General features: G+C 32.8%; 1 protein-coding gene across 5 annotated transcripts in view; it reads left to right on the top strand.

Annotated features, from left to right (window-relative positions):
* The window catches only part of LOC126735699 (putative autophagy-related protein 11), a 71,292-nt gene that overhangs the window by 38,542 nt on the left and 14,436 nt on the right, over positions 1–18,314 (top strand). For 3 of the 5 annotated variants that reach the window (XM_050439766.1, XM_050439765.1, XM_050439764.1), the window contains exons 2-7: positions 1,372–1,690; positions 2,436–2,536; positions 11,288–11,790; positions 11,843–11,955; positions 12,017–12,141; positions 12,964–17,430. In XM_050439766.1, coding sequence (XP_050295723.1) covers positions 1,392–1,690; positions 2,436–2,536; positions 11,288–11,790; positions 11,843–11,955; positions 12,017–12,141; positions 12,964–16,283 — 4,461 coding nt within the window. In that variant the 5' untranslated portion in view covers positions 1,372–1,391 and the 3' untranslated portion in view covers positions 16,284–17,430. Of the gene's footprint in view, positions 1–1,371; positions 1,691–2,435; positions 2,537–11,287; positions 11,791–11,842; positions 11,956–12,016; positions 12,142–12,963; positions 17,431–18,314 lie in introns of those variants that run through there. The other 2 variants (XM_050439769.1, XM_050439768.1) reach the window with 1 other exon arrangement.

The raw sequence follows: 18,314 nt of genomic DNA, 5'->3' as shown, positions 1-18,314 counted from the left end.
TTTAACACACTTAACACAGACTTTTACACACTGTATCTTAAAAATTAAGCATTTTGGAGCCCACGAAGATGAACTTTTCGACCTAAAATTGGTCCGGGAATGTCCCCTTCAAATGATGACATACCATAGTGACAAGTAACACCCTGTAGACTAGGTTTCCAAATTCTAATTAGCTGACAATAATTGGAATATGCTGATTACATGTGTTTGGAGACAATTACATGAAGAGATCTGAGAGGAAGCACCAGGAAGGCATTTGAGAGAAAGCAGTCTCTCAAATGCGAAAAATATACCAGATCTATTAAAAATCTACAGAGTGAATCATTTGAAAATTATAACAGCAATGGTTTTTCAACTTATTATTTAGATAATTTTGCAAGATTAATAACTTTCCTATTAAAAGTTTTTTAAAGTCTAAAAAACAACCTTATACAGGGTGATTCAAAATTGAGTGCAAAGATTTCAAGAGCGTATTTACCAGCCAAAAATAAGAACTTTTTCATATAAACGTATGTCTTAACTTGCTTTGTTTTCTAGATACTGAGTGTAAAAGTTTTTTAATAAAATCGGTTTTTTATCAATTATTCAAAATGCTTTCAGCCGATTTAAATAAAATTTGGTAGGCTTATTTGTCGTCATAAAGGCCGTCCTTTGGTGGGAATAAAATAAATTAAATTATTATTAATTCCAGTGGCGTTTCAGGGGCTATCTACTTCATACTTATAGGTAAAATTATGGTACGCCACGACTTTTTTGCAATTTAATTTTTTTTTAGATTAGCGGTCAGTAATGTAATTTTCTTGCCTCTTGAGCCTTACTCGTATCTAGCTTTGTTTTCAGGAAAAAAATCAAAATCTGTGCCTGGCCCTATTAAAACAAATAATAAATTCGCATCGATTATTGAGATTCATTTAATTTATTTTCAAAATTTAACTTAGCCTAAGTAACAGAAACACACAAAAACAGATTTTCATAACAAAAAAAACTTACACTCTGTATTTAGAAAACGAAACAAGTTAGGACATACGTTTTTATGAAAAAAAGTTCTTATTTTTGGCTGGTAAATACGCTCTTGAAATCTTTCCACTCAATTTTGAATCAGCTATTATAATTCCTTTCATAATTTTGAATAAATTTTCAATACAGTTATACATATGTTAAAGCACTTCAATAGGACTAATATGACTACTTACTTATTACTTACATGATTACTTAAAAAAATATATTTAACTTTAAGGGTGAACAAATTGATTCTGGAGATAATTAATTGAATAGGGTGTGTGTATTATATACATTATTTTAATTAATACATTATTTTTGAAACTTTTGACATGTGATAATATATATTTTATTAATGAAGATAAATTGTAGGTAAATTATAAACCCTCAAGATGGAAAGCCTAATAAATCAAGCACTTAGTAATGTTGTAACGGATGACAAATGCAGCCTTTGTGATGTGATGATGTCAAATGAATCGGCTAAGTTCTCCCATTGTACTTCACAAAGACATTTGAATAAGATTAATGAATATCGATTAAAAGTAAAAAGGAACTTGGAGACTCTTCAGGCTGTGCAAGTACCCAAAGTCATTGTTAGTCCATTGATGCCTTTTTTCAAATGCAGTATATGCAATATATCTCATACATCTGAGGAAAAGCTTGCAAGACATTGGTCAGTTAATCATTGCAGGTAGGAAAAAACTGGTTCAAAAGTAAAGTTCTTTATAGTTTAAAAAAAGGAAAATTATATTTTTTACAACATTTTTTTTTTAAATATATAAATAAATAACTATACAAAGATTTTGGTAAAATGTATAACATCAAAAATTTTTCTTTAAGTAGGTAAGGAAACATGAGCTGTTTTAGGACAATTTTTATTCCAACTACACTTTGATTGTACCGGTATGTCGATTAATATCATCTTCAGGGCTTAATTAGCGGTAATTGGTAGTATCCATCAATTTTTACCGTGATTTACCGTAACATCACAATAATATTATGTTAAAAAAACATGGAAATACAGAGATCATCTATATTAATGATTGGTGATTTCATTTATTTCTTACTTTGTGGTTGCTAGCTCGACCATTAATGCTTAGGTTTTAATTGAAAATCTGTTTGTGTACATGGTTTCCATATTTCCATGTTGTATGTTTTAACTTTAACCAACTTTCTTTCTTTTTTAACTTGTAGTGTTATTATTATTGTTTATAGTGTTAGTAGTTATTGTCCTAAAACAGCTCATGACGTTGCCTACCGTATTAAAAAGACCATCAGGATGTAACTATTATCTGCTTGTTAATAATTTTTGTATAAAAAGTCTTCAGTAAATGTTTTTTATGGCTAGGCTTTTAGAGCTGAGCGCCACTACTTTTTTGGGTTTGTAAAGTACGCCCAGCATATGCCAAATGCATACAGTTTAATTTTTTTTTCAGAATCTATCCATTCTATTGTCCGACCTGTAAGATACCAAAAGATTCTCCTGAATCTATGTTTAACCATTTTAAAACGCAAGAACATCAAGCAAAGTCTGAAGGTAAGGCTTTTAATTTATTTACACTAATCAATCATTTCTTTTTAATAAGAAAAATGGCCTTCCTGGCAAAGGCAAACCTTCGTTAAACCGACCGGTTCAATAATCCGGCCATCCATTTTAAATGCATTGTGTACTATAAGTGTGTTATAGTACTCTTTAGTCGAGGTTTAAGTATATTCAATAATTCGGTTCTTCGAATTTAGCTGTCTTTTTTATTCTGGTGTAAAAAAGTGTAGGAAAACTAAAGTCTGTTAAGGGATTTCCCTAAAATAATTTATTAGGGTATTTAAGGAAATCTTCCTGTTAAGGGATTCCCATAGACCTTACATAGGTCTCGCCTAACATTTGTTTAAATTTATCATCATTGTTTTAATATATTGAACACCTTATATTATGCACTGGTTCAGTTAGAAGCATCTATCATCACAGAATTAAATGATTAAAAATTAATTGTATAATGGTTCCAATGTCGAAAAGATTTTAACATAAATGATGCGATTACTTACACCCCAACATTTCAAATTTTTTTTATCAATAAACATATGCTCAAATATTTATCCACAAACATTTTCTATGCCTAGATAAGCTCGTCTAACAGTTGAGTTTAGTACGTTTATAAGCAGATCAGGGATTATATGGCTTCAATCACTAATGCTTGAAGTTCCTCTTTACGCTCAAAATTTCGCCCATAGACATAATTTTTTAGATATACCCACATAAAAAAGTCAAAAGGCGTTAAATCTGGCAATTGTGGACTCTGCACATCACCGTACGTCGCAATGCACCTACTATGAAATTGTTGATTTATGTATTCTCATACTTCTCTGAAATTATGAGCAGGCGCCCCATCTTGTTGAAACCAACAATCTCTAATTATTCCTAGTGGAAGGCTGTCTAGTCGCTCTTCTAAATCAGCGTTACTCAAAGTGTGCTCCGCGGGGCCTCCCGTAGGGCTCCGCCAGCAGTCATAATAAATGAATGCATGTATTAAAGTGGACCCTATAAGAATAAAGTTACCTAAGATAAAAATAAACAACGAAAACGAAACGCCTACTTAGGTGTTACTGGTACATATGCGAAAATTTAAGATATGTATTATTAAGTAAATGCCCGATCTATTACATCGAAATGTTACAGCGTTACTCGTACGCCACCATTCGCCCCCGGAAGCATACTTCGGAGAAAATCGTCTGGCTCTCCGAAGTTTCTGAGGAATTCAAAATGATTCGATGGTTGCTGGTATAATATAAAGGAGGATTGTTTGGTGCGGAGAATTTATTAATCAAGCAACGTACCGCAAAACTTAGACAGCAAACTCACACCGCGCTCAGTATTTTATGTTCGCTTGTCTTGTTGTTCGTAGTGGTTGTAAAATCTTGTCTTTCGTGCGTCAAGAGATACTATTTGTCATAAAATTGACCAAATCAAATTAGTGTTAAAGAAGAATAAAGCCCTGGCTTAAAGGTGTTGCAAAAAATGTGGTTCGCTTGGATGATGCGTCAAATTCAAATCGGGGTGATATGACGGCGTCAAGTTCTAGTTTTATGGTTTCAAGTTTAAGTAGTAAAACATCCAATGACACACTGAAGGTGAAAAAATGAAAGTATGAGGAATCATAAATTAATCTCGGATTTGTTGATTCCAACGGCTCACCTCTTTGTATGTTGTGCAGCAAACTCCTTCCTAATAGTTCGATGGTACCTGCTAAGATGCGCCGACATTTAGAAACTGTACATCCCGACTTCAAAAACAAAAGTAAAGAATTTTTTCTACGTAAAAAAGAACAATTATTAAGAAGCCAAAAAACTATGACGTATGCGACTCAGACTGTGAATGAAAAGGCCACGGAGCAAGCAGGAGAAGCGCACACTATCGCTGAAAAGCTAATAAAACCATGTGTGTTAGACATAACAAAATGTATGCCCAGTAAAAATCTGTAAAGCATCTTTCTACAGTGCCGCTTTCGAACGATACAGTTACGCGCCGAATTGGGGATATCACAGTAAACATAAAACAAGAACCTGTTTCATGGCTTCAAAATAACAAATTCGTCTTGCAAATGGATGAGTCGACTGATGTTGCTGGACTGGCCATCTTGCTAGTAATTGTGGGATATCCATATAAACATTCACTCGAAGAAGAGTTGCTTATGTGCTTATCGCTGCCTACTAACACAACCGGAGAAGAAATTTTTAACACGATTAATATATTTTTTCATGAAAACCAACTCGATTGGAATGATTGCATTGTTATTTGCACCGATGGAGCCAAGGCAATGACAGGTAGAACAGCAGGAGCAATATCACGAATAAAAATGAAAGCGCCAAATTGTAGTTCCAGCCACTGCATCCTGCATAGACAATCACTCGCGGTTAAGAAAATGCCACCAAATCTAAAATTGGGTCTTGCTGAGCCAGTAAAAATAATTAATTTTGTCAAGTCACGTCCACTACAATCCCGATTGTTCTCAATACTATGTGAAGATTATGGTAGCGATCATAAAACACTTGCTCCATACTGAAGTGAGATGGTTGTCTCGGGGTAAAACTTTGACAAGGCTTTTTGAACTAAGAACAGAATTAGAAGCTTTTCTTACAGATGTTCCTTTCAAATTTAAAAGACCGTTTGTCCGATAAAAGCTGGTTATTTAGACTAGCATTTTTAGCAGACATCTTTGGAAAACTTAACGAATTAAACCTGTCACTACAAGGAAAACAGACAACAGTTTTCAATGCTAACAACAAAATAACTGCCTTTAAAAGAAAATTAGATTTTTGGATTACTTGTTTTGGTAAGGGAGAAATCAAAAGCTTTTCATTGCTAAGTGAGTTCCTTAGTCACCATAGTCTTAGTGATACAGAAATATTTCAAAATGAAATATTTGTTGAATTGGTGCAATATCTCGATGATCTGCAAGGGACTTTTGAATCTTACTTTCCTGAAGAACAGAATACAAAACTGAAAATAAACTCATGGATTCAAAACCCTTTTTCATCTAAATTGCAGAAGCCTGAAAATATGACAAATTAGATCTATGAATCATTTCTAGAAATGACATCGGATACAAGCATGGAATCATTGTTCAAAATAATTTCACTAAATGATTTTTGGTGCAGGGTTCGTGATGAATATCCACAACTTAACACAGAAGCTTTGAATGTTCTTCTGCCGTTCCCAACAACGTATTTGTGTGAAACGGGATTTTCAGCATATACAGCTACAAAAACAAAATACCGCAATAGACTGGATGCCGAACCAGACATGAGAAATCAACTTTTTTCTCTCAAGTCTGACATTACCCAGTTGATGAGGAATTAAAAACAACTACATGCCTCACATTAAATGAACTTAGTGTTATCATTTGCTTACTAACTCACTACTTACTGTATCTATCTTTTTTTGTATGATTATTAATAAACAATTCACATATAACAGCTTTTGCTTTTAGTTTAGAGTTTAGGGTTCCGTTCAAAATTTAGTTTTTTAAAAGGGTTCCGTCACGAAAAAAGTTTGAGTAACACTGTTCTAAACCATTTTGAAACAAATTTAGGTAACGATTAGATGTCAGCGAACTGTGATAAATAAATGGCCCTAATATGTTTGTACTCAAAATGCCTAGCCAAATATTAAAACCAAATCGATGTTGGTGCCTGGATTATTCTTTTTTCTCGTAGGTTTTCTTATAACCAATGATGGGAATTAAAACGATTAAAAATTCCATTATTTGTAACCATACTTTCATCTGACCATATTACCTTGAAGGGAAAATTAATGTCTTCTTGATTTTTTCTGGTGTACCATTCACAAAATGTCAGCCGTCGAGTATTATCCCTGGGTCTGTGACCTTTACAAACTCAATAATTAAAAGGCTTGTATTTGTTTTTTTTTTAACAAAATGAACCGTTGATTTTGGCACTCCTGTATTTTTTCTATTTTCCTTGTTGATGTTGTAGGATCTTCAACAACTGACCAATATTGTTATTTCTTTTTCTTCATTTATTGCATTATTTCTTGCGGGCACAGGTTTTTTGAAAGCACCGTGTTCTTTGAGATTTTGAAGCAGTCACCTAAATATAGAACAACCAGGCTAGTTTCTCTCAGAATACTTTTTTACACATGTTTATAGCAGCATCACAATTTTTCCGACATAAGACATAACACTCCACCATGTCTAGCTTTTCCTCGTTTGAAAACCCTCGTTCCATAGCGAAAATATTCAAAAAAGACCGATACTTAAACCACACTTGGAAAATTATGCTAACATAAATCAATAAATAACAAATAGCAATTAACTGAGAAAACATTATTAAATTAATTATCTAAAAGTACTGAACACAATAAATGTCAAGAGAAATGTTAGGAATTAATTTGTTTATCTCGTCTCAATGAGTGGGAATTATTTTCCCAGCGTTTCTGCCAATTCTGTATTAATACAGGGTGATTCATTAAGAATGGACAATCTCTGAACTGGAGATACTACACACCAAAATATGTCGATTGAGCTTAACATGTATTATACAAATGTTGCAGGTTTAGGAGATACAGGGTATTTAAAGTTAGAATTTTAATTTGAAATTTATTAATAATTTTTTGATTTTAAACAGTATCGTCTGGAAAATTGGCGACTTTATGTGCTTTGACATGAAAATTACGAATTTTGTGGTGAATTTAGCATTATTTATACAGGGCGTTAGTTACACCCTGTTATTTAGGTAAATTACAACATATATTTTTTGCCTAATCAGTTATAGCTAAAACATCAAATCATCAAATCTAAAAGGCAGCTCAATTTTGAATGAAAAAGGTACTCTTGTCAGTTTTTAAGTTATTTGCATTTTAAACATTCAGCGTAAAAAATCCTAAGCCATCGTTATTACATTGGCTTAATAGGAATTTATTGTTTTAAATTACCACTATGTGGGGTAATAACGGTAAAGACAACAAATAACAATAATAAAAGAAAACTTCAAAGAAAATGCTCAAAATGCCCGCCTTCCGCTTTACTACAATTTGTAAGGCGTCTCCTTAAAGATCTTTTTAATAATATTAGCAGCTTTTTGAATTTTCTGTCCTAATTCTTCGATGGAATTAATTGTATCTTTGTAAACCATGTCCTTCATGTGTGACCATATTCAGAAGTCTAGAGGGTTTAAGTCTGGACTTCTAGGTGGCCAAACAAATTCACTGCCACCCCTAATCCACCGGTGAGGAAAATATTCATTCAGGTATCGCCGTACTGTCAGAAAAAAATGTGGCGGCGCCCCGTGTGCATATACCACATGTTCCGCCTTATGGCTATATATATTATAGTGATACATCTTCTAGTAGTGGGTTTAACTGGTTCAAGGAAGTTTAAATAGAGGGACCCGTTCAGATTAGGAGGAAGTTCAAAAAGACCAAAAAATCAGATATCACACCAAATATTTACCTTGAATTCATGTTGTAAATGTCGTTCCTTTAGAGCATGTGGATTTTCGGCGTCCCACAAATGATTGTTTTTCCTATTGAAAACACCTCGTCTAGTAAACGTCGCCTCATCGGTGAAAAGAAGGTCATTAAGAAATTTCTGGTTTTCGGATTGTTTATCTAGCATAAATTGAGCAAACTGTAGGCGAACTGGTAAATCTTGACGTAGCAAATTTTGGACAGGAGTATAGTGATATTGACGGAGATTCTCTTTCTTTAAAATTCGCCAGATAGACGATTGACTTATTCCTTCCTTATCTGGATTTTCCGAAATACGAGCTAAAACCTCTTCTTCATCATTGACGTTGATATTTTTTGGAACACCATTTAAGGTTTTAGGACGAAAACACCCTGTTTCGCCTAGGCGCGTATAAATACGTTTGAACAGTTTATGATTGGGTTGTCTTTTATTCTAATAACAGCCATACTTAGAATACCACCTCTTATTAATATGACTATTATACTACCTCTTATTAATATGACTTTTAATATAATTATACAGGGTGATTCATTAAGAATGAGCAATCTCTGAACTGGAGATACTACACACCAAAATATGGCGATTGAGCTTAACATGTCTTATTCAAATGTTGCAGGTTTAGGAGATACAGGGTATTTAAAGTTGGAATTTTAATTTAAAATTTGTTAATAATTTTGTGATTTTAAGCAGTATCGTCTTGAAAATTGGCGACTTAATGTGTTTTGACATGAAAATTACGACTTTTGTAGTAAATTTAGCATTATTTATACAGGGCGTTAGTTACACCCTGTTACTTACGTAAATTACAACATATCTTTTTTGCCTAATCAGTTATGGCTAAAACGACTAGAAAATCTAAAAGGCAGTTCAATTTTGAATAAAAAAGGTACTCTTGTTTATTTCATGCAACTCTATCTGTTTTTAAGTTATTTGCATTTCAAACATTCAGCGTAAAGAATCCTAAGCCACCGTTATTACATTGACTTTTTTCAAGTAGGCTTGTGTCAGCACTTATCAGTTTTTCGTGTAAAGAAATTATATGACAATTTTACTGTCACTAAGTAATAGTGTATTATTTGTAGTAAAAATTCTAAAATTCGAAAATGCCACGTCATAATGAATATTCCAACAGTGAAATGCGTGATATGATTTGCGTTTTTGCTCAGTCAAATTATAGTGGACTTGGTGCAGCCAGAAGGTATTTAGAATTATACCCAAATCGAAGACAACCCAATCACAAACTGTTCAGACGTATTTAGACGCCGCCTAGGCGAAACAGGGTGTTTTCGTCCTAAAACCTTAAATGGTGTTCCAAAAAATATCAACGTCGATGATGAAGAAGAGGTTTTAGCTCGTATTTCGGAAAATCCAGATAAGGAAGGAATAAGCCAATCGTCTATCTGGCGAATTTTAAAGACAGAGAATCTCCGTCGATATCACTATAATATATCACTATAATATATCACTATAATATATCACTTATATACTCCTGTCCAAAATTTGCTACCTCAAGATTTACCAGTTCGCCTACAGTTTGCTCAATTTATGCTAGATAAACAATCCGAAAACCAGGAATTTCTTAATGACCTTCTTTTCACCGATGAGGCGACGTTTACTAGACGAGGTGTTTTTAATTGGAAAAACAATCATTTGTGGGACCCCGAAAATCCACATGCTCCAAAGGAACGACAACGTCTTATTGATTTAGTGACGGCTTAAAATGAACACCATTTACTTCTGGACAAAGTATAATCGATGTTAGAAATCTCTTTGTAAGCTTCCTAGAACCTTCGGTGAAATTAAGTTAATTTCTTGCCTTATCCTATATTTTATGTCTTCAACATTTCTTGGCTTTGTACAATATATTTTAAGGTTCCCCAAAGATAAAAATCTAATAAGGTTAGGTCAGACGACTTTGCTTGCCAGTTAATTCCACCAGGGAATGTGCACCATCCTGCTGAAAATAGATCGTCGAAGTTTCCGTGTTAATGGTTCTCTTAATTCTTGTTCCAAAGTATAAGTCTGGTGCAATAATTATATTTTAGCAAGCTGAAGATATCTGTCACCCCATAAAATAAAATTGGGTTAAGCATAGTAACAACAATTGTGTCAGTTTACTTTAAAACAAAACATCTTTAATAAGTATTTAAAGTAACTCGTATAATATAATTTTGTTTTTAAAGACTTTAAAACACCTGTCCATTTAAGGTAAAATTGGCTTTCTCTGATAACAATATCCAGACTAAAAGTATTTGGTCGTTATCCACTAAATTCTTCATCGTCTCATAAAATTCTACTCGTCGTCTGGGATCATCCTCTTGCAGCTCTTGGACAGGTTTCATTTTAAAAGCTCCTTTCTCTGCCTAGTTCAGTATTTTTAACACAGTTTTGCGACATAAATGATGTTCCCGGGCTAATTGTCCGGCTGGTATTATTGTTGTTTCCTGATACTATTTTTTCAAATTGTGTATCTTCGCTTACCAACTGGGGTCTTTCTTTAGGAATAATCCTAACATGTTCGTGAGTTCTGAAATGCTTTTCAATTGTCCCTTATGTATGTAGTGAGTGCATTTTAAAAAAAGAAATGCGTTTGATTTTAAATACGCAGATAGGCAAACAAACACAGATTGACTTTTAAGTTGATAACAGTTGTTGTCAATACAAATGCCATTATTTAATATAATATGATACCTACTAATTTGATTATTTGATGATTAAACAATTAGGGTACAAATAAGCGCTTGTGCGTTTTTACTATTTATTAAACAAGTTTTGCGTTGTTACTACACTTATTAAATATAAATTCTTTATTTTCGTACATTTGACACAAAGTATGGTATGTATATTGTGATACATGAAACTTTCCGTAATTTTATATAGAAAAATGAATTAATATACAATGTGTTTTATTTAAGATAAGAAAGTTTTTTTTTCAGGGTGTATGTCTTGCAGCAGTAGCAACATGACACAATACTAAAACGAATAAATAATCTATAGCAAGAAGTCTTTTTCTCAGTTTTATGCTTAGGTTATTTTATTCGTTTTATCAACAATAAATCATTGTTGTTTAGTTTTAAAAGTTTGTTTTACAAATTTTGCATATTTTTTTCTATTTTTCTTGTTTTCTCTTTTTTATAAATATTACTATTATTATTATTATTAATCCGAATCATTTATTTATTCGAATCAACATGGTTTTAATTAGTCCGAACTATCTAGGTACCAACTTTAAAGTTTAATCATGAGTAAGACAACACTAATGTTACATTTTCAAATATAAGATAAAACCATTATTATTGTTCTAGGTCAATGGGCTATCCCATTTGATACAACTCTACCAAGGGAGCTAAATAATCTGATGCTAATTACTGGCTGTAATGTTTGCAATAAGAAATTTACCGAACCTCTGCTAGATAACGCCTTGCAGCACTATAAGACTCAGGTTCATCAAAGCGCTGTTTATCGTTGGTCGGTTCGTTCTACAACTTCTTCGCTTCAGTCGTTGGATGGCTCTGATGACTTACAAACATCAGTCTTTTGCTACATCTGCGAAAAGAACTTTTTAAAGTCCGAAAGAAACATTCATGTTAAAAGTTTTCCACATTTTGAGTTAGAGCTTATCAAGCAATCACTCGTTAAAAAAGGGATTATTTTAAATTTTTGGAGCCACTATGAAAACGGATTCTTATGTAAACTTTGCGATGCTAAGATTACAGGTTACAGTCAATACGAAGGCCACTTTAATAGTGTCTACCATAAACACAGACTTGAAGAATGGATTGTGTCAAATACAGTTACTTCATTTAAAGTAAATATATAAACAGAATTAAGTTTAATGTTTCTACAATCACAATTTGTAGTTTCAGCCATCCTTTATAGAAAGAAGCAAGTGGTTTTACTGCCATATTTGTAATAAAAGTTTGGATGGAACTTTTAATGCATTGGGTCATTATACAGGGACTGTGCATCTAGGGTAAATATAAACGCTATTAGAAATTATAAAGCATTTAGTAATTAGGGTTTATATTTTTTAGCCTAGCCTCCAAGTATTGCAATATTTGTGGATTTAATGCCATTTCAGAGCTGAGCCTTGCAAGTCATAAAAAAGAGAAGCATTATAAACAATCTGCAGTTCTAAAGAGCACAACCTTCACATCTCGTAAGAATTAACTTTTTTAATATTGTATTTTCCCACTGTGGCGTTTCCGAAAAACTTCCTTTTTTTGTTTTAAAAATACCGGGTAAAAATAAAAATTTTCACTTTTCATGGGTGATAAATTTTAGTCTCTGTTTAAAAATAAAAAAAAAACTACTACTATTAAATATTTTTACATAGAATTCAGTGGTGTATTCTAAAAAAATCGGTCATTTTCCAGCAGGGTTTTTAAATTAAAAACCATGTATTTTTTGTTTTCAAAAAATGGTGTTTTGTTTTTAAATAAAATAATATCTAACAGTAGGGTTTTAAATTATGCAAAGCAAAAGTCATAAAGGAATCTAAAATGTATTATTTAATTTAAAGTTTTATAGTAGGCCAAGAGAATTTTGGAAATTTCTTGAATTTTTCAGGGATATCGCTATCAAAAAGAATACATCATTTGAAAGTGATCACTCACCCTAAACTCCAATATCTCCTAAACTAACAGGAATATTTTCATGTAACAAAACAGAATATGTTCAAGAGTGTTTTTTACATACTGGTAAAAAGCATTGGCATTTTTGAATTATGGTGTCAAAGAAGAGTGTCTAATCTAAAAGTGCCCACTTTCTTGCTTGATGAGTCCAAAATTTCATAAACAGGAATATTTTTACGAACCGTAAATCAGAAGATTTTGTACAAACGTAAAATGTTTAATCTATAAAATGGTTTCAGTAAAGTTTTTCCCATTTACTACTACCCCCTAATATATTTTAAACTTGGAAAGTATCTCAATTTGAATTCAAAAATATGTATAATAATTTCACATTTTCATTTTTGCAGCTAGGCCCGCAAATGGCAATCAAACATCATCTTCCAATTCTGTTACGTCGAAGCCTTCAGTAATATCTTCTTTAGCTATCAAAAATCTACCGCTTTTAAATAATCCATCATGTTCAAAAGACAATGTTGAAACTCTATCGGAACAAAGCAATTTAGAATCTGACAATAAAAATAAAAACCTAAAGGAGCAAGTGTTTAACCAGTTGCAAAAATTGGTACAGAAGCTTTACTACTCTAAAACAGTACCTTACGAATATGGACTCGAATATCTAAAAAAGATCAACAAAGAGGTAGATCAGCTTAGCAAAAAAATCGCAGCTACTACACAATGTTCTGAGTCTGAAACAACTGCAAGCGATGTTGCCTATAATAAAGAAGCAGATATTGCGATACATTCAGCAGAATGTTCTCAGAATGCTTTTACTCCAATAGAAAATGATCGTACTGAATTGACGAATAATTGTCCAAAAGATGTTAATGTGCCAACAGAGCAAATCCTCGCATTGCCTCTTGTGACAAAAGTTGAAAGTAATTCTGAGTTTCCGACAGTCATAAATAAGCCAGCTCTAAAGGAGTCTATTGAGCTGGATTCTGACGAAAGTGAAACTCTGCTTGAATATACAAACTCTAAGAAAAAGACAAAAAAGGCCGAAACTATATCAGATTTGTTGGAGGATATCCTAGAGCGAAAATATGAAGTACAAGCAGAAAACCACAACGTTGCAACTATAGAGAACAATGTTTTGAACGAAATTGAAATTTTATTGCGCAAAATTGATCATGATGACGTTCCGTTGCATGCAGCTTTGCAATGCTTGGAAAAATACAATTTAGAGCTGGAAAAGAAGGATTTTATACAAAATGACCAAATAGTTCCTTTCGAAAAACAGAATGATGTATCTTTAGACATTGGTCTGGAACGCTCAAACGAAACTGGTAAATCCGGTTTAGTTAAATATATAATCGTTGAACCTAAATATGCCAAAGAAAATGAACAGAATGATAAAAAAGTTCTCCTAAAAATCGAAGGTAATAAACAAGAGGAATCATTAACTTGTCTTTTGGAGGAAGAGCAAAACAGCACATTTCTGGGAACTGGCTTGAACGGCAGAAGTGAAGATTTCACTTTAATTAAGGATGTCAACGATGAACTTACAAACTTTCTAACAAATGAAGACAGGATTAAGGAAGCGTCCATAGAAATTAAGAGTAATAACGAACAAGAAATCCAAATTTCTTCTTCATCGGATTGTTCTCTTGTTGTTCAACAACAAAATGGCACTTCTATAATCACTGGTTTGGAAGGCACAAATAATGGTTCTAGTTTACTTGAGGAGAACGGCGAACTTAAAAATGTTCTTAAACATGAAGACAGGGTTGAGGAAGTGTCCCTAATAATTGAGAATAATAATCAACAAGACCTCCAAACTATTTCTCTCTTACAGGAAGAGAAAAATGGCACAGCGGTAAGCACTAATTTGGAAATCACACATGATGATTCTATTTTAATTAAGAATAAGAACGATGAACTTAAAAATTTCCAGGAATATAAAGACATTGTTGAGGAAGTTTCAATAGAAATTGAGAGTAATAATCAACAGGAAAACGAAACTACTTCATTGGTATATTATCTTTTAGAGCAAGAGCAAACCGGCACACCTATAGCCACTCATCTGAAAGGGACAAATGACGATTCTCATTTGGTTAAGGACAACAACGATGGACTTAAAAGTTTACTAAAAAATGAAGACATTATTGAGGAAAGCTCTCTAAAAATTGACAGTAATAATCAACTGGAAATCCAAACCATTTGTTTTGATGGTACTGTTTTAAAGCAAGAACAAAGTAGCGCATCTGTAGTGACAAATGAAGATTCTAGTTTAAATAAAGACAGGAATGATGAACCTAAAAATTTCACAAAAAATGGACACAGTGTTGAGGAAGTGCCGTTAGAAATTGAGACTAATAATCAACAAAAAATCCAAAATGCTTTAATGGATTGCTCTTTTTCACAACAGTTGCCAAATGGCACATCTACAGTCACTGATTTGAATGGCAGAATCAACGATTCTAATTTATTTGAGACCCACAATGATAAACTTAAAAATTTTACAGAGACTGCAGACAGTGTTGAGGAGGTGCCCGTAGTAATTGAAAGTAAGAATCAACAAGAAACCCAAACTACTTCATCGGATTGTTCTCTTTTAGAGGAAGAGCAAAGCGGCGTATCTATAGCCTTTGGTTTGGAAAGAACAAGTGGCGTTTCTAGTGTACCTGGGAAAAACAATGATGAACACTCGAAAAATAAAGTACTCCTACAAGAAGTCACTTCACTAGATTGTTCCCTTTTAGAGCAAGAGAAAACCGACACATCTATTGCCATTGGCTTGGAAGGCACGGACGACGAATCTAATTTACTTGAGGACAAAGATGAACTTAAAATGGTCTCAAAAACTAAAGACAATGTTGAGGAAGTGCCCACAGAAATTGAGAGTAATAACCAACAAGAAATCCAAATTGCTTCACTGGATTGTTTTCTTGTTCAAGAAGAAAATGGCACTTCTATAATGCCTAGTTTGGAAGGCATAAATAACGATTCTAGTTTACTTGAGGAGAACAGTGACCAACTTAAAAATGAAGACAAGGTTGAGAAAGAGCCCCTAGTAATTGGGACTAATAATCAACAAGAAATCCACACTGTTTCTGTTGTACAGCAAAAGCAAAATGGCACATCGGTCGGCACTAGCTTGGAAGTCACAAATGAGGGTTCTACTTTAATTAGGAACAAGAACGATGAACTTATAAATTTCCCGACATATGAGGACAGTATTGAGGAAGTGTCATTAAAAATTGAGAGTAATAATCAACAGGCAAGCCAAACTGCTTTGTTGGATTGTTCTCATTTAGAGCAAGAGCAAAGCGGCTCATCTATAGCCACTGATTTGAAAGGCACAAATGATGACTCTAGTGTAGTTAAGGACAACGATGATGGACTTAAAAATTTACTAAAAAATAAAGACATTATTGAGGAAACCTCCTTAAAAATGTACAGTAATGATCTACAGGAAACCAGAACAATTTCATTCGATAGTACTCTTTTAGAGCAAGAGCAAAGCGGCACATCTATAGCCATTGGCTTGGAACGCACGAATGTCGAATCTAATTTACTTAAGGACAAAAACGATGAAATGGTCTCAACAACTAAAGGCAATGTTAAGGAAGTGCCCCTAGAAATCGAGGGTACTAATCAACAGGAAATCCAAAGTACTTCTCTGGATCATTCTCTTTTAGGCAGGCTAAAACGAAACTTGCGGTTTTAGTTTGGTGGAGGGCAGATCCAATTCACTGGAAAGTATCGTAAAAATTAAGGCAAAGCATAGAAGTCACTAAGAGTTGTTACAAGAGGAAAATAATTGAGTTATCATTTTGATAGTATCTTAGTTATAATTCAATTTTCCTGAAATAACCCTCTGGAAAAACTACTTAATAATTATAGTAAATATTGTCAGAACATGAACCAAATAGTTCAATTTCTTCAGTCTTGGTGGCTTATAAAATCCAGACAACGCCCTGAGTTCATTGATTGGCAAGAGGCCAAACATTGAATTGTATTGATTTGTGCCTTTACATTTAAAGGATGCTTCTTTGGATTATATTTCTAGCTAGGAAGAAAGGAATCTAAAAATGATATGAAATTTGCAGATAAAGTTGTTATTAATAATATCTAATATATCTACGATGTTGCAGAGTTGGCTTATTAAAAATATATCGATAAAAATCCGAAACTTCAGTAGATTTTGACAAAAAAAACATTTATAATTAAGAAAATAATTTTAATTTGTTTATGAACATTTTAGTCGTTTACTTGCTAGGTCGAGAATTTAGTTTTGTGTTCTGTGTTTAGTTATATTTTTATTTAGGATGGTTTTAGTTCGTTTTGTTTTTTAGTCTATTAAGTACAAGGTTAATTTTAAGGTCTCTCAAAATCTAATTTTTTACATTAAAGCCGGAACCGTAAAGGGGGTAAATCTGCAATGGTTTATGACAATTTTGAGGTAGCCGATGCTTACAGTTAATAATTCAATCTGTACCAAATATCGTTTTTTCTCACGTTTAATTTTAACGTATAATTGTCATAATTAAAATTAAATGGACGACCAAAAATGCAGCGGCATGAACTTTTTGAATAAACCATTTTTCTAATCTTGATTATTTTATAAGTTATATTTTATTTTATGTTTTCTATTTTTGTTTTTAAATGTATCTTTTTATATTTTGTTAGGGTTTGAGATACAAAGATACAACATACATATTAAAAGAATCTCAAATTTTAGAGGAATTATTTTATTATTCGAATCTCTCTAACCTTAGTATATTTTTTTATTTCACCTACCTATTTTAAAAAACTATCAATATATTAATGCCTAAGTGTTTACCTATTTTTGTTTACCTCTATTAATATAAGTTTTACTTTTGTAATAAATGATTTCTTATTTTGAATATTATATGGGTTGACTTTTTCTGTCAGTACCTATGGTGTGGTCAATTCTGTTTATATACTTTCTTATCTAATTTATATATTTAGTTCATGACAACATTACTATTTATGAACACCAGTCATATACAATGAATCCCGAATTTTGTGTGTATGCGAGGGTTGTTTTTTTTAATTTTAGGTCTAATTATGAGAGTAGTCTGGCTTTTTCGCTAAAATATAACAAATTCTTTAACTTATCAATAAAAAAATCTTTAAAACATTATTGATAATTTTGATGCACCCCCAAAAATGAATTAATTGTTTTTTGAAATATTCTCTCTCCATGATAATCGTTTCGTGACACTCTACTACGAGCTTGGTTATGGTTTTTTTAATGAATCGCTGGCCTCTTTAGGCGCCGCAAAAACGTTGGCTATACATTTTGTTCTTGATAAGTGTAAATAAAAATGGTATTGTAGTGTATGAGGAATAAAAAGCCATTTGGTGCTGTACGGAGGGTGACCCGTCAATTCAACGTTTTGGCCAAATAGGTAGATGTATATAATGTCAAATAGGTAGATGTTTGTAAATAAAGAGTGACCCTTCGATGCCGAATAACTTTTGTCGAATTTAACTTGTCTTGGGAGACTTACAGTGGACTGCTGTTTTATTTCGGGCCTATACACATAGATGCAAGATTCGTTTAGAGGTTACAGTTACACAGCTATTTTGGTGCTCCACAATTGTATTTCTAGGCACTAATTTATAGTATTGTTCACTCAAATATATACCGTTGACTCCTACTACCACAAATCAATTAGACCATTAAGCCTCATTGTGCAAGGTCCAACGTTTTTAAGAGGTGATAAAGGGA

Source organism: Anthonomus grandis, chromosome 4, assembly GCF_022605725.1.
Source record: "Anthonomus grandis grandis chromosome 4, icAntGran1.3, whole genome shotgun sequence".
Taxonomy (NCBI): domain Eukaryota; kingdom Metazoa; phylum Arthropoda; class Insecta; order Coleoptera; family Curculionidae; genus Anthonomus; species Anthonomus grandis.
The sequence above is the reverse complement of the archived record's forward strand: the minus strand, read 5'-3'. Positions and strand labels throughout refer to the sequence as shown.